At 48.2% G+C, this 23,156-nt stretch overlaps 1 protein-coding gene across 8 annotated transcripts in view; it reads right to left on the bottom strand.

The window, feature by feature from the left end:
* TBC1D16 (TBC1 domain family member 16) overlaps window positions 1-23,138 on the bottom strand; it is a 48,825-nt gene extending 25,687 nt beyond the window's left edge. Inside the window, exons 1-3 of one of the 8 annotated variants that reach the window (XM_030534032.1) lie at window positions 23,019-23,138; window positions 11,362-11,601; window positions 8,573-9,203 (exon numbers count right to left, since the gene is read on the bottom strand). In XM_030534032.1, the coding sequence (XP_030389892.1) occupies window positions 8,573-9,203; window positions 11,362-11,539 (809 nt within the window). In that variant the 5' untranslated portion in view covers window positions 11,540-11,601; window positions 23,019-23,138. Of the gene's footprint in view, window positions 1-8,572; window positions 9,204-11,361; window positions 11,602-13,198; window positions 14,330-15,444; window positions 15,567-17,534; window positions 17,555-22,634; window positions 22,738-23,018 lie in introns of those variants that run through there. The other 7 variants (XM_030534033.1, XM_030534031.1, XM_030534026.1 and 4 more) reach the window with 7 other exon arrangements.
* Between the last annotated feature and the right edge of the window lie 18 nt (window positions 23,139-23,156).

Here is a 23,156-nt window from a genome sequence, read left to right as displayed (position 1 = left end):
TAAAACTTGGAGCCTAATTCTGACAGGCACTTACTTAGCCCCACTCTAGTGAGATGCATCATTTTCTTGCTTCTCAAACGATCATACTGGGTACATTGCCGGGTATGAGAAAAGCAGGCGTGGGGAGGAGCTGAGCAGACCCTCATCCTCTGGGGCAAGTCTCATCAGGCAGAAGCCGGTTCACCTTGCTTTGGCCACCCATAGCTGTGCTGGGAGCAGTCTGCCATCTGCTGGTCACACAAAGACCTCTGCTTGCAGACTTCAACAGCTAGCCTACAGCGGTAGGATTTGTTTTTTAAAAGGGCCATTAAAAATAAAGCGCTAGTTTTCATTATTTTAGGCACAGGCTGGCATTTGCTGCCAAACTCTGGGCAGGGAGGCAGGCATTATAGTGCAGGGCAACAGATCGACATCCCCCCAAGAACTCGCCAGCATCCTCGCCAACATGAAATGTGCATTCGACCCTCTGGCACTGGTGATGGACACTTTGAATTCCCTCCACCCATCACGGCTAACCGCCAAGGCCAAGGGAACTTTGGAGCCAAGGGCTGGGGCAGAGTCTGGTTGGTTTCCAGAGATGCCCTCAGTGAGTCAAGTGTCTCCTTGGGAACTGCCTCTCAACGGAGTCTTTGGGACAAAGATGGCAGAGGGAAAACACAAAGGGGCTGAAAACCTGGTCACCATACAATCTGCTCATTCAAAGCAAATGCATTAATTGTGAAGAGACAAAGTTAATTTCAAAGCAAGAGTTAGGGCTATTTTTAAACAAGCTGCTGACATCTCCGGAAAAGCTTTGGAAGGCATGCCAGGCAGGCCGCTGGCATCTCCTCAGGGTTCTCGTCTTCTTGCCCGATGCTTTATTAAGGCTTTTGGCATGTGCACAGGACCTGTATTTCTTAGGAGCTCAGCTGCTCTTTCTGCATATTCCTCAACTAAAGTCTCAAGCTAAGAGTCCCGCCCCCTCTCTCCATGTTCAGTTAGATGTTGTCAATCTATTCTCTTCCACAGAAATTCAGCAGCAAATCCAAGTGAAGAAAGGCCTGCCCACATTAATTCTCCTGCTGTTTAATTATTTATACAGGGCAAGATGGAGCCTTCTAGCCTTTCACTCTCTTGGATTTGTCCCACCTTCTCGGTGTCACTGTCTGGAGCACAACCAACTGACTACAAAGCCCGCTAACTGCTGCAGGTTAGCCAGTGGGGAGGCAGTGTGGGCTAGTGGCTAGAACACTGGGCTGGGACTTGGGAGATCTGGGTTATACTTCCAGCTCTGCCACTCACCTTCTGGGTGACTGGTGACAAGTCATGTCACCTCCCTATCCCTCAGTTTCCCATCTGTAAAACAGGGATAATGAGACTGACCTTTATAAAGGGTTCTGAGATCTATGGAGGAAATATGCTAGAAAAGCAAGTATTATTATTAGCCAAACTCTTCCAAGCACTTGACGATGTTCAACACCTCTCCAAGCTGTTTCTTACACCTAAGCCCCCAAATCAAAGGACGGGAAAAACAAAAAGGCTGTAATTCCAGTGGAGCAACAGCGTCTGGATATTTCTGCAGGGGTCCTGAGTGGGAATGGAGCTACTTCTTCAGACAGAGGTTTTACTTGAAAACTACAGCAAGTTCCAGGGTGACATGCTGTGGAGTGAGAAGTGCCCAAAGCAGGGGAAGCTTGGCAGCCAGCAGCCCTTCCCCACAGGCTCATCCCCAAGGCTTACGTCATTAGAAGAGAAGACAGCATGACACAAGATGCTGCAATAGGTTGCAAGAGGGTTTGAATACAGAGATCAGTTCCCACAATTGTAAGAAAGAATTTAATCACTTCTGCTGTACCAGTGCTGTTGGGGCTCTAATCCAGGAAGATAAAGCCCAGCCCCCTGCAGACTTCAGAGATTCTGCCAATTATCATTCATTTCAGCTCATTTGTCCTGTAATTTTTGCTTTTGCTTTATTCTGCAGAGGCCTGAACAGCAATAAGCCTCTCAGGTGAGCTGCCAAAACAACATGATGCAACACTGTGCACTCTGTTACCACCAGCTCCAGCAGCTGTCCTCAGGCACCAGGCAGCTCCCCTTGCTCCCCAAATAATGTATCGATTAAATCCCAGGGAAGAGGCTTAACAACAGGATGTGCAACAAATCTGTAAAAATTGCATCAAACAGGACTCCCGAGGAGCCTTTTTCTTGTGTTGTGTGTTCCCCCCGGACTGTCTGAGAGAAGAGTTTTGTTTCCTCTCTGAACTTATGTCTGTCTAGGACCGCCAAAACCCAAGCTACAGCACAGTTCTACTACGCAAACCGGCTGTGTAAAAATGGCAGCGTCTTACAGATGTAATCTGGTGTGTGTGTATTGGAGTCAGATCTGCTGCTTTCAGGGGCTAACACATACCAGACATTTTTGCCAGTCCTGCGCAGCAAACACAGCTATGGAAGTGTGAGCAGGAGTATATTCCGGGTCATGCATCAGCAGAATTGGGAACTGAGTTCTAATAGCACAGATAATTGTTGCCTTTAATTCCACCTATGCAATCCACTGGAGACAATTCCATGGCATGTCCACTCCATCTTTCAGTCAGTGGGAGAACTGAGGCCAACAACTGTCCCCACAACCAGTTTCAAGTTCCCTTGCAAACTCCAGTGACTGCAGCTGATCACAAGTGTGGAAATTTTCTAGTAGTGCTGCCACCCATTACTAGGGGAAACTGCAGTTAACTGGGAGTTATCGTGGCAAGGCACAGAAAATCCTAGTTACAATACACAGCACAAAATCCAGTAACAACTCAACAGTCCAGATCTGGCCTAACCATCAGTTAAAGCAACACTGAGAACTTTGGCTAAAACACATTGCATAGAAAAGTCAAATGCGACTCACCCCCTAGGATGAAGAGAGGTACAATAAACCCACCTTTATTGCCAAGGAAATGGAGGCTAAGTAACTTGCCCATGGCCACACAGTAAGTCGGGGGCAGAGCTCGGATCAGAACCCAGGAGTCCTGACTCAGTTCCCTTTGAAAGATGAGACAACTTTCACTGACATCTAACCCAGGAATAATGTTAGAGTGGCATGGGATGAGGAACAGGGGAGGAAAGGAAGAGAACTAGTTAAAAACAATGATTTCCCATGCTGCCACCATCAAATGAAGTCCCTTAAAGAACTATCCTTATTTTTGGCAGCTCCTGCACTGAAGATCTCCCTGTAGGCATGTGAATACGGAGAGCGCTGGCAGTCTGAGCAGAGAGCACCTCACACAAGAGTAGATGCCAGGCTCCACCAAAAGGGAGCTGTGAATGTGTACAGAAATGATTTCACTCTCCCCATCACTATTAGCCTTAGGAATTTTGCAACTCAGGTGAAAGCCTCAACCACCACATGGGATTCCTGACAGCCCTGCAAACCGAGAAGCAAACAGTTTATTTAACACTGGGCACTTTGCCTAATTTACAGTCATTTAAAAAAAATCAGTTTGCTGTTTAAAGGTTCACACTGAAGCTAAAATGCCTCTAACCTATTCCCCTCCCTCCCCACCCCCATTCCGCACACACAAGCATGTTACTGTAGGGTCTTCTTTAGCATGATGCTGTGTGTTATCACAGGGACACTTCAGGCTGCATGCTTTAAGGTTGCTGCATTTGAAAGATGCACTGTACTCCTTATGTCAAACGTGTTCTATCCAGCCTCTGCAATGACTTGGAGATTCTGTCTCTTCTGTTAAATCTTCACTTCAATGAAATCTCCTGAAGCTATCCTTGCACAGAATGCATCCAGCAGCTGGAACAGTCTGTGCATGTTATACATGCTCAGACTCCCTCACTCCCACCCTCTCTGGTTTTCATTGACTGTAAGACCCAAATGAATCACTGTGATCTCCCAGTCCAATTCCCTGTACAACACAGGTCAGAGACCCTCGCCCAGTAATTCCTGCACAGGCCATAGACTTTTACCCAATAATTATGGCATCACACCCATCACTTCTGGATGAGCAAGTGTTTTGCCTAGTTCATCGGAGTTCTAAGGGCACCTACTGCTTATTCCTAACCCCTCACCTAAACAATATCTCATTCCTCTCAGTCACTGGCTGCTGTGGGGGGGCCTCTGATTGGACAGGACCTGTGAAATGCATCCCTTTGGCTTTGTGCAGTGATCTCAGGAAAGGCACAGAATCTTCATGAAAACAACCTAAAACCAAGGGAAGAAAAAAAAAAAGATAATGGGAGACCTTTATTCCTCTTCAGAAAAGAATGAGTCTGCCAACATTGGGAATTTTATCTACACTCTCATTCTGACTCAGACAGGGAACAGCAAACAGAGGAAATTCAGAATCAAGGAGCCTATTTTCATGCATGTGACTCTAGCAACAAAAACAGAGAGCAAATGCAGGAAGCACACAGGAGAATGCTGCCTAATAAGATTTTCAAAAAGTTTCCCAAGGAAAATTTCAGTTAGCAGTTTTCAGGGAGTGTGCTTTAAGACAGTGCCATGGTGAGGAGCAAGGTGCCATACAAACTGATGGATTAGACAGAAGCCTGTCCATCCCAAACAATGAAATATCCACGTTTTATTGATCTGCTGCAAGTCATCTGCCAGTGCCACTTGCACTGCCAAAGGCTTCTTAAATCAGTGCCAGATACGGAAACATGCCTGTTTCAGCAGTGTCTTTAAAAGGTCTCCCTTGCTTTTTTGAACAAATGGCAGAAGTACTTTGGGTTAGCCACCAGATGACTCAGGTGAGCTAAATTAACTGACAGGCCCTGTAAGAAATGCTGTGGCAATTCAGAGGTAAAACAAAGTTAAAATGAATCATGTTTCCTTCCTTATCACTATCTCTGCCTGAGATTACAAATGCTGAACGAATTTTAAAACTGACTTTTCACTATTTGTTAATTTTTGAATTTCAGTTGGGAAGCGAAATTTTAACTGTGTGTGGTCTCTGTCTAGCCAATTTCACTCTCAGTTCTAGAGCCCTAGCAAAATGCTGCTCTGTTTAGAAAACACAGTCTTGTGGCTAAGGCACTGGATTGGGATTTCTGAGATGTGGGCTCACAGTTTGGGTGCAACACGATCTCACTATACTTCTGTCCCCATCCACTTCAATCTGTGGGATTAAGGCAATAATTGTTGGAAGACACATACTATAGCGATGAGTGTTATGGAAGAGCATATACATTAAACAGGTAACATTGCAGAAATATTTTTTGTTTTAAAAACTTTCCACTGAACTGAGAAGTATTAATGGATGCACTTTCATTGCACTTAGGTTTTGTGAGAACCTGCTTTTAAGAAGCCTACATTTTAGACCAAATTCAGCCCGAGATTTGGCCTGGGCAACCTTACAACATGACTTTTTTTTTGCAACAGTTCTATGTAATGCCAGGAGCAGCGATGTCAACATCAAGTGATTACAATAAAATAAATACAAATTCCTCATAGGTTTATGCAGACATTGTCCTGACAGAAAACCGCTTTCTAAAAGAGAAACTGGAATGCCATCTTAGTAGCGTCACTTCTTTCAAAGGAGCAGAGCCAGTTCCTATATGGCTCCAGCTGACAGCTGTAGGCTTTGTTTAAAAAGAAGCTTTTACACATCCAAGACTAACTGAGGTGTTTCCATTTTTTAAGATCCACCAGGACTATGGAACTTTAACCACCACCACTACCCCCTTGCGGAAGAAAATGCAATAACGCATGTAAAATCCTAGACATTGCAGCACTGTGCTAGTGTGAGAACATGAAAATAACTGGAAACCTCCTGATAACAAGTGCAGCCAACAAATCTATTTTCATCATTCAAGCTGAGTGAAGGACACGGAGTAAATGCACAGAACCAAGTTAAATTATTTAAAAAATGGTGATATTTAATAATCCAACATGGTGTGTGTGTTATTAATAGAGGAAGTGTTTTTCAAAATATGCTTAAACTTCACTTTAATCCCAAATACTGTATGTAGTGTAAGAAATCCAACAATGTGCTGACTGTCAAAAGGGGCAAGGGACAGTGTAGGATACCATGTTAAGATGCACAAGTTTTCAGATTAACACTGTTCTTCCATGTGACCTGAAGAACCGCGCTAAATCTGCTCTAGTCATGTCATGTGCCTGCATGCAGTACAACTCTATGGCCACATGAAGGTGCCCTCACCAGCAGGATGGATCACACACATGCCAGACAGCTGAACTATTCTGGAGCTTTTATTTAATCACATTCCATTGATCCAATCTACAGCTCCATCCCGGAAAACCTTGGAGACCTGCAGTTACTTACGGTACAGACCAGATGCAGATTGCGCATGAACTGCTCAGAGCACTGGATCTTTATGCAGCAGCTCTGGGAGCAGAGCTAGACTTACAATTGACGTGGCACTTCCTTTATAAGCCCTGGCTGTTTTCAGGGTTTCAGATCATCCCATAAAGGAAAGTGGCAAAATCCATCCAACCTACAAGTTTGCATAAATTCTGGGCATTTTTGAGACACAAAGGATGATGTGAACCCAGTTTCCAGGGCAGTTTTAAATCACAGCTGTATCCTTACATTAGCCTAGTTGTGCCTAGAGACTGTGGCACATACAGCCCCACCACAGCTGAAGGGTGGGGGTGACTACAGAGAATACAGGCCAGATAGATATGAAATATTGTCCAGTGCTAGTGTAACGTACAGCAAGGATGCAGGGGCATTCAAGTCATTAATTCATTGCCAAAGTGTCCTCCTCATCCCCAAACAGAGCCTACTGCAGGCACTCCCGAGGAGGACCGGATCCCATCTACATCAACATTTCTCAAATGCGACCACCGTGACTGCATGAGGCCACCAGGGGCTTTTCGTCCACCCATGACAGCCTTCTGGGCAGTGATGGGGGGGGAAGCATCGGCCTCTCCCTCTTCCTCCTTGTTGCTCCTGGATGCAGCGCCCTGCACTGCCTCTGGAGAGAGGTGGGGCACAATGCTGCAGGAGAATGTGAGTTCTTCTCCACTTTGGAGATGGGGGCTTGGGTGGCAGGCTCCAGCAGAGGGACTTCAGGAGCCTGGCCATGTGGGTTCTGACCAAGGGGCAGCGGGTACTGACCCTCTTCCTCCCCCAACCCCTGGCTCTGGCCACACGACCCTGGCTTCCGGCTGCGAGGCCTCAGCCTCTGGCCCCTGATTCCACCCCCAGGCTCCAGCCACGCAGTGGCAGGTGCTGGCCACAGGCGCTGACCCCCAGTCCCAGCTGCATGGCAGCGGGCTCCAAACATGAGGCTTTGGGCACCAACCCCTGGCTCTGGCCGCAGGTTCTGACCCCGGATCCGGCCACAGAGCTTCAGTTGGCCTCTGGCCCCAGACTCCAGCCACATGGCCCCAGCCCCTGGTACTGATCCCCTGCCCCAGCTGTGGGGCAGCAGGCGCTGACCCAAAGCTTTGGTCCTGAGCTCTGGCCACATGGTGGTGGGAACTGGCCTTGGGTGCTGACCCCTCGCCCTGGCCATACAGCAGTGAGCTCTGTCTCCAGCCACGTACTCCTGGGCTCCAGCACCCAGCTTCAGGTTCTGGCCATGCAGCAGCGGGCACCAGCCCTGGGCGCTGACCCACTTCTCCAGCTGTGGCTCCGGTCTCTGGCTCCAGCCGCACACTCCTGGGCTCTGGCACCCAGCTCCGGGTTCTGGCTGTGGGCACTGAACCCCAGTCCTGGCCGCATGGCAGAAGCCACCAGGCTCTGATCACACAGTGGGGCTCATCACCCACCCCCATCACCCCAGGCCCCCGCTGCCTGTCCCGGCCCGGCATCCATCCCATCAGGCCCTCTCTGCTTCCCCTTTTGCACCCCTATCCAGGGCTTAATGGGTCCCGGGGCTTGCCGAGAAAAGTGATTAACTAACATGTAAGTATCACTTAGCTAGCAAATCCGCTGTGAAAAGTGATACTTGATTGTTTGTTAATATCACTTTTCATAGCCTTCCAGTGTACAGCAGGTGTGCTGTGATATTACCAAGTATACAAATATCACTTTTCTCGCAAGCCCCAGGACCCACGAAGCTCGGGGGGAGAGCATTATTTTTGTTATAGAATCTGCCAAAAACACCTAAAATACACATTGCAATGACTTGATGTGAATCTGTGCATATTTAATTACTTTTCCTACAGTTAATGAAATATTTTAGGAAAGTGTGAGTGCAGCCGCCGATGAGAGCTGCTGGCCGCACTCTGAGGCCACCAAAAAATTTGCTGTGAGATCCCCTTCCCATAGCGACACACCCACTAAAGTACCCCGTGGCAGGCAGGCAGGTTCACGCTCCAGGTGACTCAGTGTGAGCCTGCAGAATGAGTTTATGGGCACAGAAGGGTGGTAGAGCCTGAAGGGTTCCAATGAGCAGAATGGGGACTGGCCAACTCAGGGCATTTCCCCAAAGGCTTTTCAAGTTAGATTTCAAGGAAGGGAATAAAACAATGAGAAGGCGGATTAAAACGAACCCAATGTCAGAGCAGCTAAACTGAGCTCAATGCCGCTTTTAAGCACATTACCTTCCTTATGTTCTTAAGCTGTCAGCCTCCTTTCACCTCCACCCCACCTACCAGGAAGCTGTAAAAATGTGACAAACTCACCTGCTTTCATTATCCAGAAACACAGAGCTGCTGCCTTCCCCAAGGGCTTCGCTGATGGGAGAGAGGCAGAATGGGGAGGAGAAGGCATCAGAATCAGAGTCAAAAGTACTATCCCTGCTCACATCATCAGCAGACAGCTCCAAGGAGCCCTCATCCTCCCCCTGCTCGAGCCTGCAGTCCAGCCCTTCCTCTGTCCCCTCCACTGACAACTCTGATTGGTTCTGTTCCTCCTGAGAACTGACTGTTGATAAGATTCCTGAGTCACTGTGGGCAGGCTGTGTGGAGTTGTGGGTACCGTCAGTTGCCAGGCAACATTGAGACAGCTTCTCCCCTTCTTCAGAAGGGGAGCTGAGGTGAGCCACATCTCTGACAAGCTGAGACACAGCCAAGATCTCGTCGTCTTTCGGAACTACTGCTCGTTTCTCATCGGTTGGGGAAGCCTGCTGGATGGTGCCAAACCCCTGAGTGTGTCGGCCACGCTTGCGGGGAGCTTTACGGACCGGGGAGCTCTCAGGGGTGATATAGCGCAGAGCTTCTTCATCCTGCCTCTGAATACGAGAGTTTGGGACCCAGGCAAGGATAAGCGTGGTACCAAGTAGCTCATCTTTCTCCATGTACAAGCATAAATAGCCTTCAAGAGAGCACAGGACCAACCAGTTAGGACTTAAACTGTATTCTCAGGACATTTATCAGCCATTTTTAGCCCCTGCCCCCCTCCATTGCCCATATAGCTGGGCTAAAGCAATCCAGTCATTTGGCAGATTTCTCCTCCCTCTGCAAACAGACTGTGAAATTCTCAAATATTCATTATTTGCAAATAATCCCTTTGAATCTGCAAATGGCTTATGAATAAGAACATAAGAATGGACATACTGGGTCAGACCAAAGGTCCATCTAGCCCAGTGTCCTGTCTGCCAACAGTGCCCAATGCCAGATGCCCCAGAGGGAATGAACAGAACAGGCAATCATCAAGTGAGCCATCCCATCATTCATTCCCAGCTTTTGGCACAGCCATTGATTGACCTGTCCTCCATGAACTTATCTAGTTCTTTTTTGAAGCCTGTTTAGTCTTGGCCTTCCCAACATCCTCTAGCAGAGATCCACAGGTTGACTCTGCGTTGTGTGAAGAAATACTTCCTTGTGTTTGTTTTAAACCTGCTGCCTACTAATTTCATTTGGTGACCCCTAGTTCTTGTGTTATAAGGAGGAGTAAATAACACTTCCTGATTGGACGAGTGAATTTTGAATTACAGACTTTCATGTCAGATTTGCACTGTTGTTTAACTATCCCCTGTAGCAGGATGGTTAGCCGCTCCTGCCCTGAGGGGTTTAAAAAAAGCACAGGAGAGGGCTGTGGCTGAGGCAAAAAGCCTGGGCCGATTGGGGAAAGTAGGCTCAGCAGTGGCCATGCCCCAATCAGGCCCAGCTGGACCCTATAAGAGGCACTGAGCCAGGACCCAGTCACTCCCTCTGTCTGTAGAGGGAGAAGGACCTGGCTGCAACGTGCCAAAAAGGGAACCTAGATTGGAGCAGGGCTGGGGAAAGACCAAGGGAGCCGGGGAGCTCCAGCCTAGGAAAGCCCCAGGCTGCAGGCCTGATAAGGCCCATTAGGCACGAGGTTGCAGGGGGCAGCCCATGGGTAGACAGAGGCAGCAGGTCCGATGAGTGGCTTACACTGCAGTCCGCCCCAGTGAGCGGGGGCTAGACGGAGACTGGCAGTAGCCTAACCCTGAGGTGTAGTGGGGATAGCGGGTGGGGATTCCCCTGGGAGGGGGAGACCCAGAACTGTGGGGTTACTGCCAGCGGGCAGCACCCCAAATAACAGGGCACTGGGTCCCGGGAGGGACACAGGGGCCAGAGTGAGGTAAGGTGGATCATTGGCCTGCAGAGGGCGCTTTGGAGGCTGGAGAGCTAATTCCCGGAAGAAACTAGCAGGAGGCACCACAGGGGTGAGTCTGCATCCCTACATACCCATTCTATGTGGGCGCTAACCACTGGTTACTCCTGAATATTTGCCCTAGCAGAGCTAGAGTGCTAGAAGGTTCCTGGAAAGCCAACCCAAAATTGTCACACGAACAAGTCTAATGCAAACCAATATTTGCAAAATAATTACTTGGTAATATTAAGCCAGTAGTGGGTGTCCATTTACAAGGATACGCAGGGTCCCACTAGCAGACAAGAATGGGGAGAAAGCAGCATTTGTCTTAAAGAAAAGCCCTATATCGACTCCAGTGAAGCCAATATCAGGGTTTTCCTTGTCCTTGGACGCTTGAAGGGGCTGCATGTTACATCAGGGTGGTGTGATGGCACTTGGCATCCCAGAGTGCAGCTGAGGGAGGGATGGACCAAGTGTTACACATTAAATGACAACTTTGACCCTCTCTGGAGATCTCAAAGCACTTTAATAACTTCCTTCATTACCCAACTGCCCCGGGAACCAAGGCAAGAATCATTTGCCTTGGTTTATAGCTGGGGACACTGAAGCCCCAAGAGGTGATGTGATCAATGCATAGACACAAAGGGAGGCAGTGGCAGAGCCAGGAATCCCACTGCTCCACCCCCTGCTCAAACCACCAAACAACTCCTTGGAAAACAATAGACACATTGATGAGAACAAGTGGCAGCTCAACTCAGCGGATGCCTTTCCTCAGTCCCTCAGCTCCCACACCTCACAGTAACACCCCTGAAGTGCTCAAACTCAGAGGCACGCCAACCCTGTGCAGACATGGACACACAGACGCTCCCAGAGACAGAAAGAAGAGTGAGCAGCAAGTGCAGCACCCCATCACCTGGGTGATGCTCCCCGACACCTGGCAGCACCTCAGCAGGGTGGACGCATACATTATTCTTGGAGTAGATAATCTCCCCATCCAGTATTGAAGACGAACCACTGCCACCACCGGAATTTAAAGTCAGGAGGTCAGAGGCTTTTGAAGAGGCACGTCGGAGGAGTCGCCCCAGAGACATTGCCAGGGGAATGTTTCCATTATCCGTCAACTTCAATCAGGAGCCAAATTCAGACAAAAGATCTGCCAAGAGGGAAGAAACAATATTAGGAGAAATGCAACATGACACCGACAGGAGCAAGAACTTCCTGCTGCGGAGAACCACCACCAACCGAGGACAACACTGCTACCCTCACAGAGAGGCAAGGTTCCCGTCAGCTGCTACCTCATCCCCACGACTCATCCATGAATCTCAAACCACTCAGAATCAGTCTTATCCCCACTTCACAGATGGGAAAACTGAGGCACAGAGAAGGGAAGAGACTCGGCCATGCCACAACAGGTCAGACTGACACGGTGCTTAAGCCACGGCACCAGCTGGTGAGCCATGCACCCTAGGCTGCCCCACACTGGTGGAGCTCCACTGATGTTAGCAAGTGAGAAACCAGAGATTCATGCCTGGTGTAGGCAGGGCCTGCACTACAGTGTTGGAGACCAAGGTTTAAGTCCTGGCCCAGGGCTCTTGCTCCCTGGAGGGGGTGAGAAGAGCTAAGTACTGTTGTTATAATGGGGGAGGGGAGGTGAAGGAGCAACTCATGTCATTCAAAAAACCCAACTACGCGTGATCTGGAGGGCTCAGAAAATTGTCTGATGTTTCTCCTATGTCGGCCATGTGGCTGGCCGGGGAATCCTGCAGGGTCTACCCAAAATCAAAGCTAACAAAAGCTATTGCATGAGGTGAACCAACATGAGGCAGAGAAACCAAAGTGGAGGCAGAAGCCCCATCCTTGGCGTCAGAGCCTCTGCTTGATCCTTTGATGGTGGTACAGCTTGAAAGGCCATTCGCCTGGATTTCCTGACTTTTGGCATAACCTTGACATTACTTAAACAGGGCTTTTGGGGGGTGGGAAGAGGGAGAAAATATTCAACACACAGCAAGCAAATGGATTCTGGAACAGAATATGGAACGCCATCCCTGGGCACATGGGGGGTGTCTCATCTGTCAATAGGTAACTTAAGCTGGCTGTGGAATATGATCCCCCTGTAACCACCAAGTAAGCGCTGTACTGAAAACGAGACGTGTTCTTGTGCGGCGTTGTCAATGAGAAGCCAGATCCCGAATGCAGCTGGGATGCTCAGGCTATACATAATTAAATAGCTAGGTCAGGAAGAATGCTGGATGTGCTGAAACACGGAGCGAAGCAGGCACAAAGCAATCCCACGAACAACCCGAAACACAAAGGCAGAGCAGAAATTGCTCTCCACAAAGCAGAGCTCCAGCTTCCGTTCCACCTGAAGTACAGGGGAAAGCAGCTCCGAACAGCACCTGAAGTTCTCTCCGAGACAAAGCTGTTCCTTTCTGTTGACTCCTCTTTATTCCCTAATGGACAGGCCAGCCTGACCCAGCACACACCAGAGATTTCCCTGGGCCCAAGTGCAGACCTGGAGAGATCAGCTAGTGCATTCCACGTGCCAGCAGAACAAGCAGAGGAGATAGCCAGGAACAGAAAGAAGAAAAAGTTACAGGTCAGGGAGAACTCTTCCACCCCCATTACTTGCAGAGACACACTGTGCACTAGAAACACCACTGGGGCCTGAAGAGTTCACAGCACCTAATACTGAACACCCCTCACCCTTCTGAGCACAGCTTCACTGGTTAATACCTTAAAAAGCACTTTACCTGAAAAAGAAGGCATAGACGCTGGCCTGTCTACAATGATTTAAACGACCATGCCTGCTGGAGGCTCCAGTCCAAATCCCACCTGGGCCAGCAGGAGCGGGGAGAACTGCGAAGATAAAACTGGGGTCTTACTGGCCACGCAGGAGACTGATGTCCAATTCCCAGTCTGGGTAGACAAGGCAGCAGAGTAGTGGGATGCTACACTGGCATCACCAGAGAAGCTGGTTTATTGAAAGAAGTGAACAAAAGGGAGCAGCTTGTTCTCTGCACTGGAAACAGAGGCAAAAGAAAAACTAGCATTTCTCAAACGGGAGGGTAAACGCCGCAGGGAAGGAAATACTGTTTTCCAGCTTCCAAGAGCTCGTCACAAGAAACAGTAAACAAGGCTCCAAAGAGTAGCTGACAGTGCCTTTTTTACAGGAAAAGCATAAGCCTTAAATGCAAGTTTCCTGGCTTGTTTTTGCTGGAATCAGCACCTAGGTAAAGGCAGTCTGTACCCATCAGTCATCAATGGGACTTGAGCGAGATGGCTCGACCCTGCTCCGTGCTGAGCCCACGTGGCTCTGAAGGGGATCCGTTTGCAAGTCCTTCTCTACTTTGTCCTCTCACTCCTGACCCTAGTGCTCCACACGCCTTCAGAAACACACCTGTCAGGGACAAGCCTCAAAGAGACAACACAGCCTGGGGCTCTCAGGACTGAGTCTTCTCCAGGCTGTCTTAGAACACAGCACTGTAGGCTCAGACTCTGAATAGGTGGGAGAGCCTTTGGCAACAATCGTAAACAAAAAACAGTCCCCCCGCAGCCCAGAATAGGAAGCAGAGGGATGTCTGGAGCAATTTCCTCTACTGTCTCTGTAGGAAGTTACAAAATAACATTTCAACACAAGATGCTGAGGGAATTCACAGCAATGGCGATTGGCGACACTGAGCAACCTGCCTGTTTATCACAGGACCCGAAGCGCCAACACCTCCGGAGTGGAGACACTTAACCTGCATCACAGTAATGTAAAGTCTGCACAGCTTGTATCCTGTCTGGGGGCAGATAGGCTGCCCCTCACTGCATGTACTATGCAGAGAATGGACTTTAGCTGCATCAGTCATCTCACCAAATGTCACGGAGTGTGGGGGAGTCCAGCCCTACACCCCTCTTCCTGGGACTCTCAGTGACTCTCAGCCAGCCAGTAAAACAGAAGCTTTATTGGACAACAGGAATGCAGGCTACAGCAGAGCTTGTGGGCACAGCCAGGACCCCTCAAACAAGTCCTTCTGGGGGGTCAAGAAGCTTAGTTCCCAGCTTGAGATTCCCTGAATTCCAACCACCCAGCCCAAAACCAAAACTGACCTAACTCCCTCCAGCCAGCCCCTTCCTTTGTCCAGCTTCCCAGGCAAAGGTGCTGACACCTCTCCCCGCTGCCTAGCTCAGGTTACATGCTGAGCTCCTGTCCCTCACCTAAAGTCACCCCCTGCTCTCCCACTCACTGTGCAGACAGTCCCTACTGCATCACACCAAAACCTTAAATACCATTTGAAAGATTCAGAACCTGTTTGAGTGAGACATGAGATCAAGGCAGAGGCAGCTATGATTCAGTGAAAGCATCTGAGAAATAAACTTCCGCTGGAAGCAACAGATACAGAGATGTTACTTCTCCACGTGCAGAGCAGGAGCTCCTATCCAGCACCACTGCAGCTCTCAAGGTGCCCCCCAGGAACCGTGGAAGAGGCCCAGGCCTTCTCCCAATGAAAAGCAGCACCAGCTGCATTTCATTCACTTCTGTCTAGCTCAGAAAGAATAAAGCATCAACCAAAGATGAAAAGTTGCTCCCTGGGAAGTGAAAAGGATCTAAAACCAAAAAAGCTGCTTTGATCCTAGGCTGCGGCTATTGCTCCAGCTCTGTCTCTGCACACAGGAGTCTGCTGGGAATGGAAGGCTCGAGAACATGAAGCACTGGCTCCCAAGGAAATCTGGGCTGGTGCACTGGGCATGCATTGCAGAAGTGCTGCGTTTCAGATACAAGAGTGGATGGTTCAGGGGACTGGGAAGGGGAGAGAGATTATTTCACTTCCAGGTTGCTGGCTTGATTCTAGTCCACACTGGCAACGATCAAGCATTATCCACTGGCTGTTCCATGTCCTACATGAAATGAGACTGGGGAGTCTCAGTCTCATTCCCAGCAGACAGGTGCTGCCATTACCAAAATTAACACTCAGCAAAGAGGTCTAGGACTGAATGCACCATGCAGACTGACCTCTCTTCCCCTTGGGAGGGTCTGCCCACAATGGTGGGGTTGTACAGTACTGCTGCTCCTTGTCTTGCACAATCCTGGGGCGCAAAGATAAATTCCACCTCCATGGCTGGCAAGTCAACATTAGAGCTGTACTTTAAAAAAAAAAAAAGTGGTACATTTCAGATTAAACTTGTGATTTTTGTGACTGCGGGGATTATTCCAACATAGCAGCAGCTAACACTCCAACAGGAACCAGATCACCCACCCTGCCCTCTAGAAGCTGGAGAACTGAGTTAGCTGATAAGCCCTCACTGCCTGCCAATTTTTTATTAAGTACACACAGAAAAGATTTGCTTGCTACGCTCAGCAACTACTGTCAGATCCCTTTGCTGCAGTTGCTGGAGCCATTCATGCAGCCATTGGTTCCTTTCTTAGCCAATCCTGGGGTTCCCCAGCTAGCAGAGAGCCCCAGAGAAACACCATGCAGCCAGCAGTCATTCAATTGCTAACCCCCTGAATCCTACTTCTGTTGTCCTCTTCACCAGAAGCCAAGCACAGCTGCAGCCAGCAGTCTCTCAGATAGCTCTGACAGCCAGCCGCCTTGTTTAGAAAGGCCCTTCCCCTTTCACAAACTTAAAGAACAAGATCCTGTTGAGGGTTGGCAGATCACACCCTCAACTTGGCAGATATTCCTGGACCAACCTCTGCTGGCTCTATTTGCACAAGCTTTCAGTTCTGATCAAGAAGAGAAGTTTTATTAAATTCAAGTCATAAAATAAGTTACAGCAAATGTATCAAAGACAGTGTACATACAGACATCTTTAAAAACAAAGCCATATTCAACTGTACATGAGCCAGACAGCAGGTATTCAGAGTTCTGTAGCTATATCCTGACAAGGCCAGCCTCAAAAAAGTGTATTTAGATTAATTTCCCATTATTTGTAGTAGGAAGTTTGTAATAGATGTGTTACTGCAACACTTCTGCAGAGTCAGCTCATCGCTACAATCTCTTGGAGAAGTGAAGGGTTTCTGCCTGGCCCTGGCAGGGGGTTCAGCATGTATTTTTGGGTTTGTGCAGTATTATACAGCAATAACAATAGTGCTTTACTGACAAACAAGGTGACAAAGCTCCTTATCACAGAGTTTACAATCTCGATAGACAAATTCAGACCAAACTTGGGAGCAGGGAGACAGCAGCTTGAAAGCCAAGTTCTGTGCGCAGCAATGGATCTTCTTGGATCCAAGGGGTGATTGTTAATCAAGGAAAACACCACAATACTTAAAAGTAAAACGAGCCAAACAACAGGCTTTGGAAATGAGACCAGGCTGTCCTGTGGCTAAACGGGATAAACCAGCACTAGAGTCACACGTGGATCAGATTATCTACCTATCAATCTACTTATAAATGAATTTTGCATTTTCCTGATCAAGGGACTCTCTTCCAATCGACTTGAATTTGACTTTAATACTATGCCAGCACAACACCTTATTCCACAGGAGAGATCCCAGGGCTACTGCAGAGTTATCCTCTCCAGTGCCCACGGAGAGGGCAGTGTTAGTTTGTGTCGGACAAAGGCAACACCGAGAATGCAGACTGACCCAGCGACCACTAACAGGAATCCTGCCACCACCCTATTCCCAGCTTGTGTGTATGACCTTGAGCAAGTCACTGTCATTCTCTGACCCTCGGGGTCCCCTTATGTCAAATGGGGATAACACTGACATTTACCCCCCCCCCCTTGTGCTTGGAGATCTGTGTGTGAAAAAAGCAGATTACTAGCAATTTGCTTGAGCTATTTAAAATTAGACTAGCCAACGCTATGGAAAGCTATACCGTAGAAAACCATCTGAATGAGTCCTGGATTGTGGGGAGAATCAACTAAGTCCCCCCCCCCAAATCTTTAATTTCTATCTATTGGCAGCAGCAGCAGTATGCCAAATACACAGTTAAGTAGAAGGGCAGGAGTTGTTATTAGCATCAGAGTGAAATCCTGGCCTCACTGATGTCAAGAGCAAAGCTCCAAATGACTTCAGTGTGGCCAAGACATCTCCTGAAGTGACAAAGCATTTCAGCCCAGAACAAAGAAGGGGTAAGAGGTTCAGCACCCTACCTGGACAGGCCCAGCATCTGATGTCTGAGAGTCAGCTGAAAGAACAGGGAGAAGCTACCACCAGAGCCCATTCTTCACTCCCTGCCCCACCTGCCTTGGCACAAAAAGCAAACATTAAAATACCCCCCTCCTTCTGCATCAGAGCTGAATCTTCTGATACCAGCACAGTAACTGAATCACCATTTGTAACGCCTGCTCCTCTCCACACATGCACACGCCCTCCGCCCCAGGTTGGGCATCATTTCATATACTGAACTCTGCAGCACTCATACAATGTGCTGTAATGTTTGCCAGCTTCTTTTTTTTAAGTGTCTGCCAGCCACATCCTTATAACTGCTCCAGTGCTGGTCTTCTGTCCTAACCATTCACATCTAAAAAATTTCAGCAGTGTGTTCTGATCACTAGACGAATAAACCAATTTCAAAGCTCTTCCCCTAATGCTATGCACATCAGACCAGAGGACAGAAGCCAAGAGTAACTGTTTGAAAGTCATATTCTTATCACATGACAGGCTGAGAGAAGACAGGGACAGGCCTAGCAAGATCCTACTCTCCTAGTGAATAGAGAAGGCAGTTTTCCCCACCCAGGTTGTCTCTCAGACGTTAGACTGTTCACACAGTGAGATGTTGAATGAATGGAATCAAAGACCTTTGTCAAACCCTCCAGAGGTCAAAATCAGCCCTATATTAAGCCCTCTGATTTTGAAGGAGTTACCCAAAACTACATTAGATCTGAATCTGACCCTAAACTAATTATTAGGACAATCTTCCTCACACCCCAAATTGGAGCACAGTAAGGGAACCTGCATCCTAGCTACAGAAATTCACCATCAGCAGAGTAACCAACTAGCAACGCATTCTTCTGGCACTCAAACATTAATGCTGTCTGGGAGAGAACCGCATACACAGATGGACTCTTCTCATTATCAGTCTTAATCACTGTACGTATAGAGCAGCACAAGCGCTCAGGGCAAAACCAATTAATTGCATGACCCAAACGCTAGGAGGTCTACCAGAATGACTTCACTGCGGGGGGAGGGACCCTACACAGAGGCTGACAGATGTGCATTCACTCACTTTTGATAAGTGGAGAGAGAAACTCGGAAGCCACCTTCCTGGCCACCTTCAGTCCGTCTTGACCAAACAGACTTGCCACTTCCTCTCAACTTCCTGCAACTAAACATCTCAAAGACACAAGTGCCTTCCTTAGGCAAGATGAGCATCCTGAGAACGTTTTCCTCCCTGATTCAGGCCTCCCACTTGTCTTCCTTCCTCCCACTGTCTGTAACTTTGGCTTGATTCTTAATGTTTCTTCCACACCTACAAAATACACATCGCTTATGCTCAAAGCATTTCTCAAACATTAATCTACACAACCTCCCTTGGATGAGGCAAGCTTCACCCCCATTTTACAGATAGGGAAACTGAGGCATAGAGGCTAACTCATGAACTCAAGGCCACAAGGAAGTATTAGAAGCAGAATTAAAACTCAGGAGCTCCTGATTGCTAGTCCCATGTTCAGACCACAGTGTCTTGTATGGTTACATACTACTCTCCATGTTTCCTGAGCACACTGTGGACTTGATTCCACCCAAGCTGAAATTCTCATCCATGCCTCCATCTTCCCCTGCCTAAGCTATTGCAATTCATTTTTTTTAAACACTCTCCACATCCAGACTCCAGTAGGCAAAGAACACTGCTACATGCTTTCTCACGCCGACAAACAAGAGTGGCCGTAATGAATGATGTTCATGCAACTCCACTGGCTGTCCTCTCCTTTCGGGAGACAGGTCAAAACTGCCACCCTCCACAGTGTGAAGAGAGAAGTAAGGCTATCTCAGCATAGTGGGTGCAATAGCCTTCCCCTCTGCTGCATCGACCTCTCTGGATCTGGCCATCTCATCAACTCTCCACTTTCAACTGTCATTTCTTACCCCTGCCCCACCCCCATACCCTTGCTTACCCCTCTTAATTTCTCTTCCTTGGCTATTACTTTTTCATTTTATAACTATTCCAAGTAGAGCTATAGAGTATTTGGGAATGGAGTCTGCAAGAAAGACACTATAAAGCATTATACCATAAGAATGAGCTAGGTTTAGTCCTTACAAACATCTCTTTCCTGAAGGAAATTCTCCCACGTAGAGCACAAATGCTTAGTCAAAAGCAACAGTTTAGATAAACTTCACTGATTCACACCAGTGACATTTGAAACAATGCAGGTTTAACACAACTGTTATCTTTCCCTTCCACGATTATTTTAACCTACTTGTTTGTGCTAGCAGCTAGATTTTGCCCAGACATTCAAGGCGGGATGGCCCCTGCCCTGAAGAGCTCACAATCTGAGAAAAGACACATGGGTAGGCGGAGGATAGGGGAAGGGGAGTTAGTTTACTGAGTGTCAACAGTAAGACGAGCAGTATATCCACACACAGTCCCTGCCCCAAGAAGCTGAAAACCACATGGATTTTTCGTGATACTAGACTGAAGCACTTATATTAATTTGTAATATTTACTCCTTAAAACAATCCTTGAATCTTAGTGGACGATAAAATTGCAGCAACTGAGTGTGCCGAGATCACTGCCTATCACGCTGACCAGTGCTGTCTCGTACACCCTCATCTGTATCCATCTTATCTTGTCTTAGATTGTAAGCTCTTTGGGGCAGAAACCATTTTTTGTTGTGTGTTTGTACAGCGCCTAACACAACAGAGTCCTGGTCCACAACCAGGGCTCCTAGGCACTACGGTAATAAAAGTATAATAAAGTCAAGTCACAAGTACTGTGACTATTCAGAGGAAAACGATACTGTTCAAGTTAACTTAAAAGGGAATTTCAGCGATTGGGCAGTGGTTAGTTACTACTTCAAACTGCCCTGGAAGAGGGTCTAAGTACTATTCCCAGTTCAGCTTCCGCGAAGAATGCAGGTACAGCACATTCTACTTGTGTGCGCAGAATTCATGTCCCTCCAGATTTCTTTGCTTCCCTGCAGAAAAACGACACCTGAAAGGGAAGCCGTGAGAATGGTCACGTGCCCCTCCCTGGCAGCACCGACAGGTCAGTTTGGGCACCTGGAGCAGCTGGGAGAAACGTGAGCTGCTGACGGGGGGGGCAAGTCATGCATGTGAGAGAAAGTGACAGTCCCTCTCACGCACTACTGTGGCACGCTCAGCATGGAGGGGCAGGGCCTCAGGGTGCTTCTGAGGAGGCAGGAGTGGGGCAGGCTCTGTCGCCTCAGGCAGAACAGAATATACTCCTGGGGGGAGTCTGCACCACTGCGCAACGCAGAATTTCCTTTCCCCCACAGAAATAGGCTGCAGCGCTGCTAGTCACCACTAGGGGCCACTGGACCCGGCAGAGCCCAGCTCACATATAGAAGACACTGCTGGGGGGGGGGGGGGGGGAGAGCCAGAGGGATCCTGGCAGCTGCAGTTCCCAGCGCACTTTGAGGGAAGGAGAGGGCGGCACGCAGGAAACTCCATGCAAGCCTGGGACCCAACATCAGGCTGTTTCTCCTTCTGCATTCCTGGGCTCTAGGGTGGAGGGGGGCAGGTGTCTGACCCCTCGGCTGGGCTGGCGGGGGGAAGGAAGGGGCAGAGAAACAGGAGCTGGGTTGTCACAGGGATTTCTTTAACTCTCTGCTCCTGGGGGAATTTGTATATGTCTATATTTTTACAGACGTACTAGCTAACAGATATTTTGAAATAAATTACCAAAATAATTGAGACTGGTTTGATTATGTAATGTTATTTTGACAAATAAAACTTGCAGAATTTTAAAATATTGTGTACAGAATTTTTAAATTTTTGGCACAGAATGCCCCCAGGAGTAACATTCACATCTTTTGAGGGCAGCAAAAGGGACAGGAAGGCATCTTGCTAAGTTATCCTGAGACCCTCGGGCTGACTCCAGAATAGTGTTGATGGATTCACAGCGGAATGTATCAGCTAGCCACTGGGAGAACAGCAAATGTGAAGCGTAGGGGACAGAGTGGGGAGAGGAAGGAGAAAGAACAGGATAAAAATGGACATTCAAGGTCCCAGGTGGAACACAGTGCTCACTTCTTGTCCCTTCCCATCGCCTTTTCCACTAAGAACAAATGGGGGTATGAGAACAAAAACCATGTAATTAATATGCATTTTAACATCTGGTTTCTGAGCCCAGGGACCTAAATGTACATTTAAAGGCTCTCAAAATGCTGACACTACATGTTACAGTTACAAGATTAATGTTTTAGAGACTCTGGAGCTAACATTCATTATTCATCACATACAAATTACAATAATAAAATAATCATCATCATCCCCTCCTTCAGCACTGATGGCATTGCTATATTAAAAAAACAAGTGGGCAGAAAAAAGTGCTAATTTATTAGCTACAATGTATCATTTACATCTACTGATAGAATCAAACCTTTCACAGCAGTCATGTCATGTTAGTGTAGACATAATAAGGACAAGTTTTAAAAAGAATGTGTGAGAAATTCATACACACAGAAATAACTAGAAATTAATTAACAGAATTGTATCCTCAGAAAAATTGGCTCTCCAGGCCCAGGCACCTGCTATATATTGCCAGCTAATTTAGGAGCACAAAATCTCCCATTTAACCACTCAGAGATGGAACAAAGTTTTTTTTTAATTTTCAAATAGAACTGTTTTAATTATTAACTCATTATCTGACCTTGTAAAAAATGGAATTTTACAAATTGCTTGGTACCTAGTACGTACCAAAGATTGTTTCTAGGAATCTTAATTGCTTACTCTGAAGGGGACAAAAGCCAAAATCCATACATAGCAAAAAGAGAAGCAGACAAGGAAATAATCATAAGTACAGTATACAATGTGCACCTGAAAATGGGACAGAAGGACAAGCAAGTGTTCAGAAACCAGGGCAGAGACCACACTAAGTTAGGGTAGGAACATAGTAGGATTAAAAGAACCACAAGAAGAATCTCAGTTGGATTTAAGAAGCAACCACATGACAAACCCAAGACACATATATTAGAACATTAGCCCCAGAGCCTAAGCACCCGTTAAACACACATTCCTTGGGCTCGTTAATGGCAAAAGACAAAAGCTGAGATCATCTGGATCAGGCATACCTATGGACAGGACTACTCCCTTTGTGCAGACACCAGTATTCCCCAAAGTGCAAACTTCAGCCCTCTCCAGCTCCCCCTCCTCCTGCAGCCCTCCGTCCAGGATACATCCCCACCCCCGATCCAGGATGCAGCCACTCTTGCAGCCCTCCCACCTCCAGGATACAGCCCCACCCGCTGCAGCCCCCCCGCCCCATCCAGGATACAGCTCCTCTCGCAGCCCTCCCACCTCCAAGATATAGCCCCACCCGCTGCAGCCCCCCCACCCCATCCAGGATGCAGCTCCTCTTGCAGCCCCCCCCCCACAGTGCGACCCCCTCCTCCGAGACACAGCCACCCCCAGCGTAAGCCCCCGCTCCAGGATGCGCGCCCGGGGGGCATCCTCACCCCCGCCCTGGGTTGCTGGAGACCCGCCCCGGCCCTAGGCACAAGGGCCGGGACCAGCGGCTCCTGCTGCCTCCGCCGCCGCGTTCAGCAATGTGAGGCCGGGCGGGGGCGGGACATCGGGGGCGTGGGCACGGGAAG

Source organism: Gopherus evgoodei, chromosome 15 (genome assembly GCF_007399415.2).
Source record: "Gopherus evgoodei ecotype Sinaloan lineage chromosome 15, rGopEvg1_v1.p, whole genome shotgun sequence".
In the NCBI taxonomy this organism is placed as follows: Eukaryota; Metazoa; Chordata; order Testudines; family Testudinidae; genus Gopherus; species Gopherus evgoodei.
The sequence above is the reverse complement of the archived record's forward strand: the minus strand, read 5'-3'. Positions and strand labels throughout refer to the sequence as shown.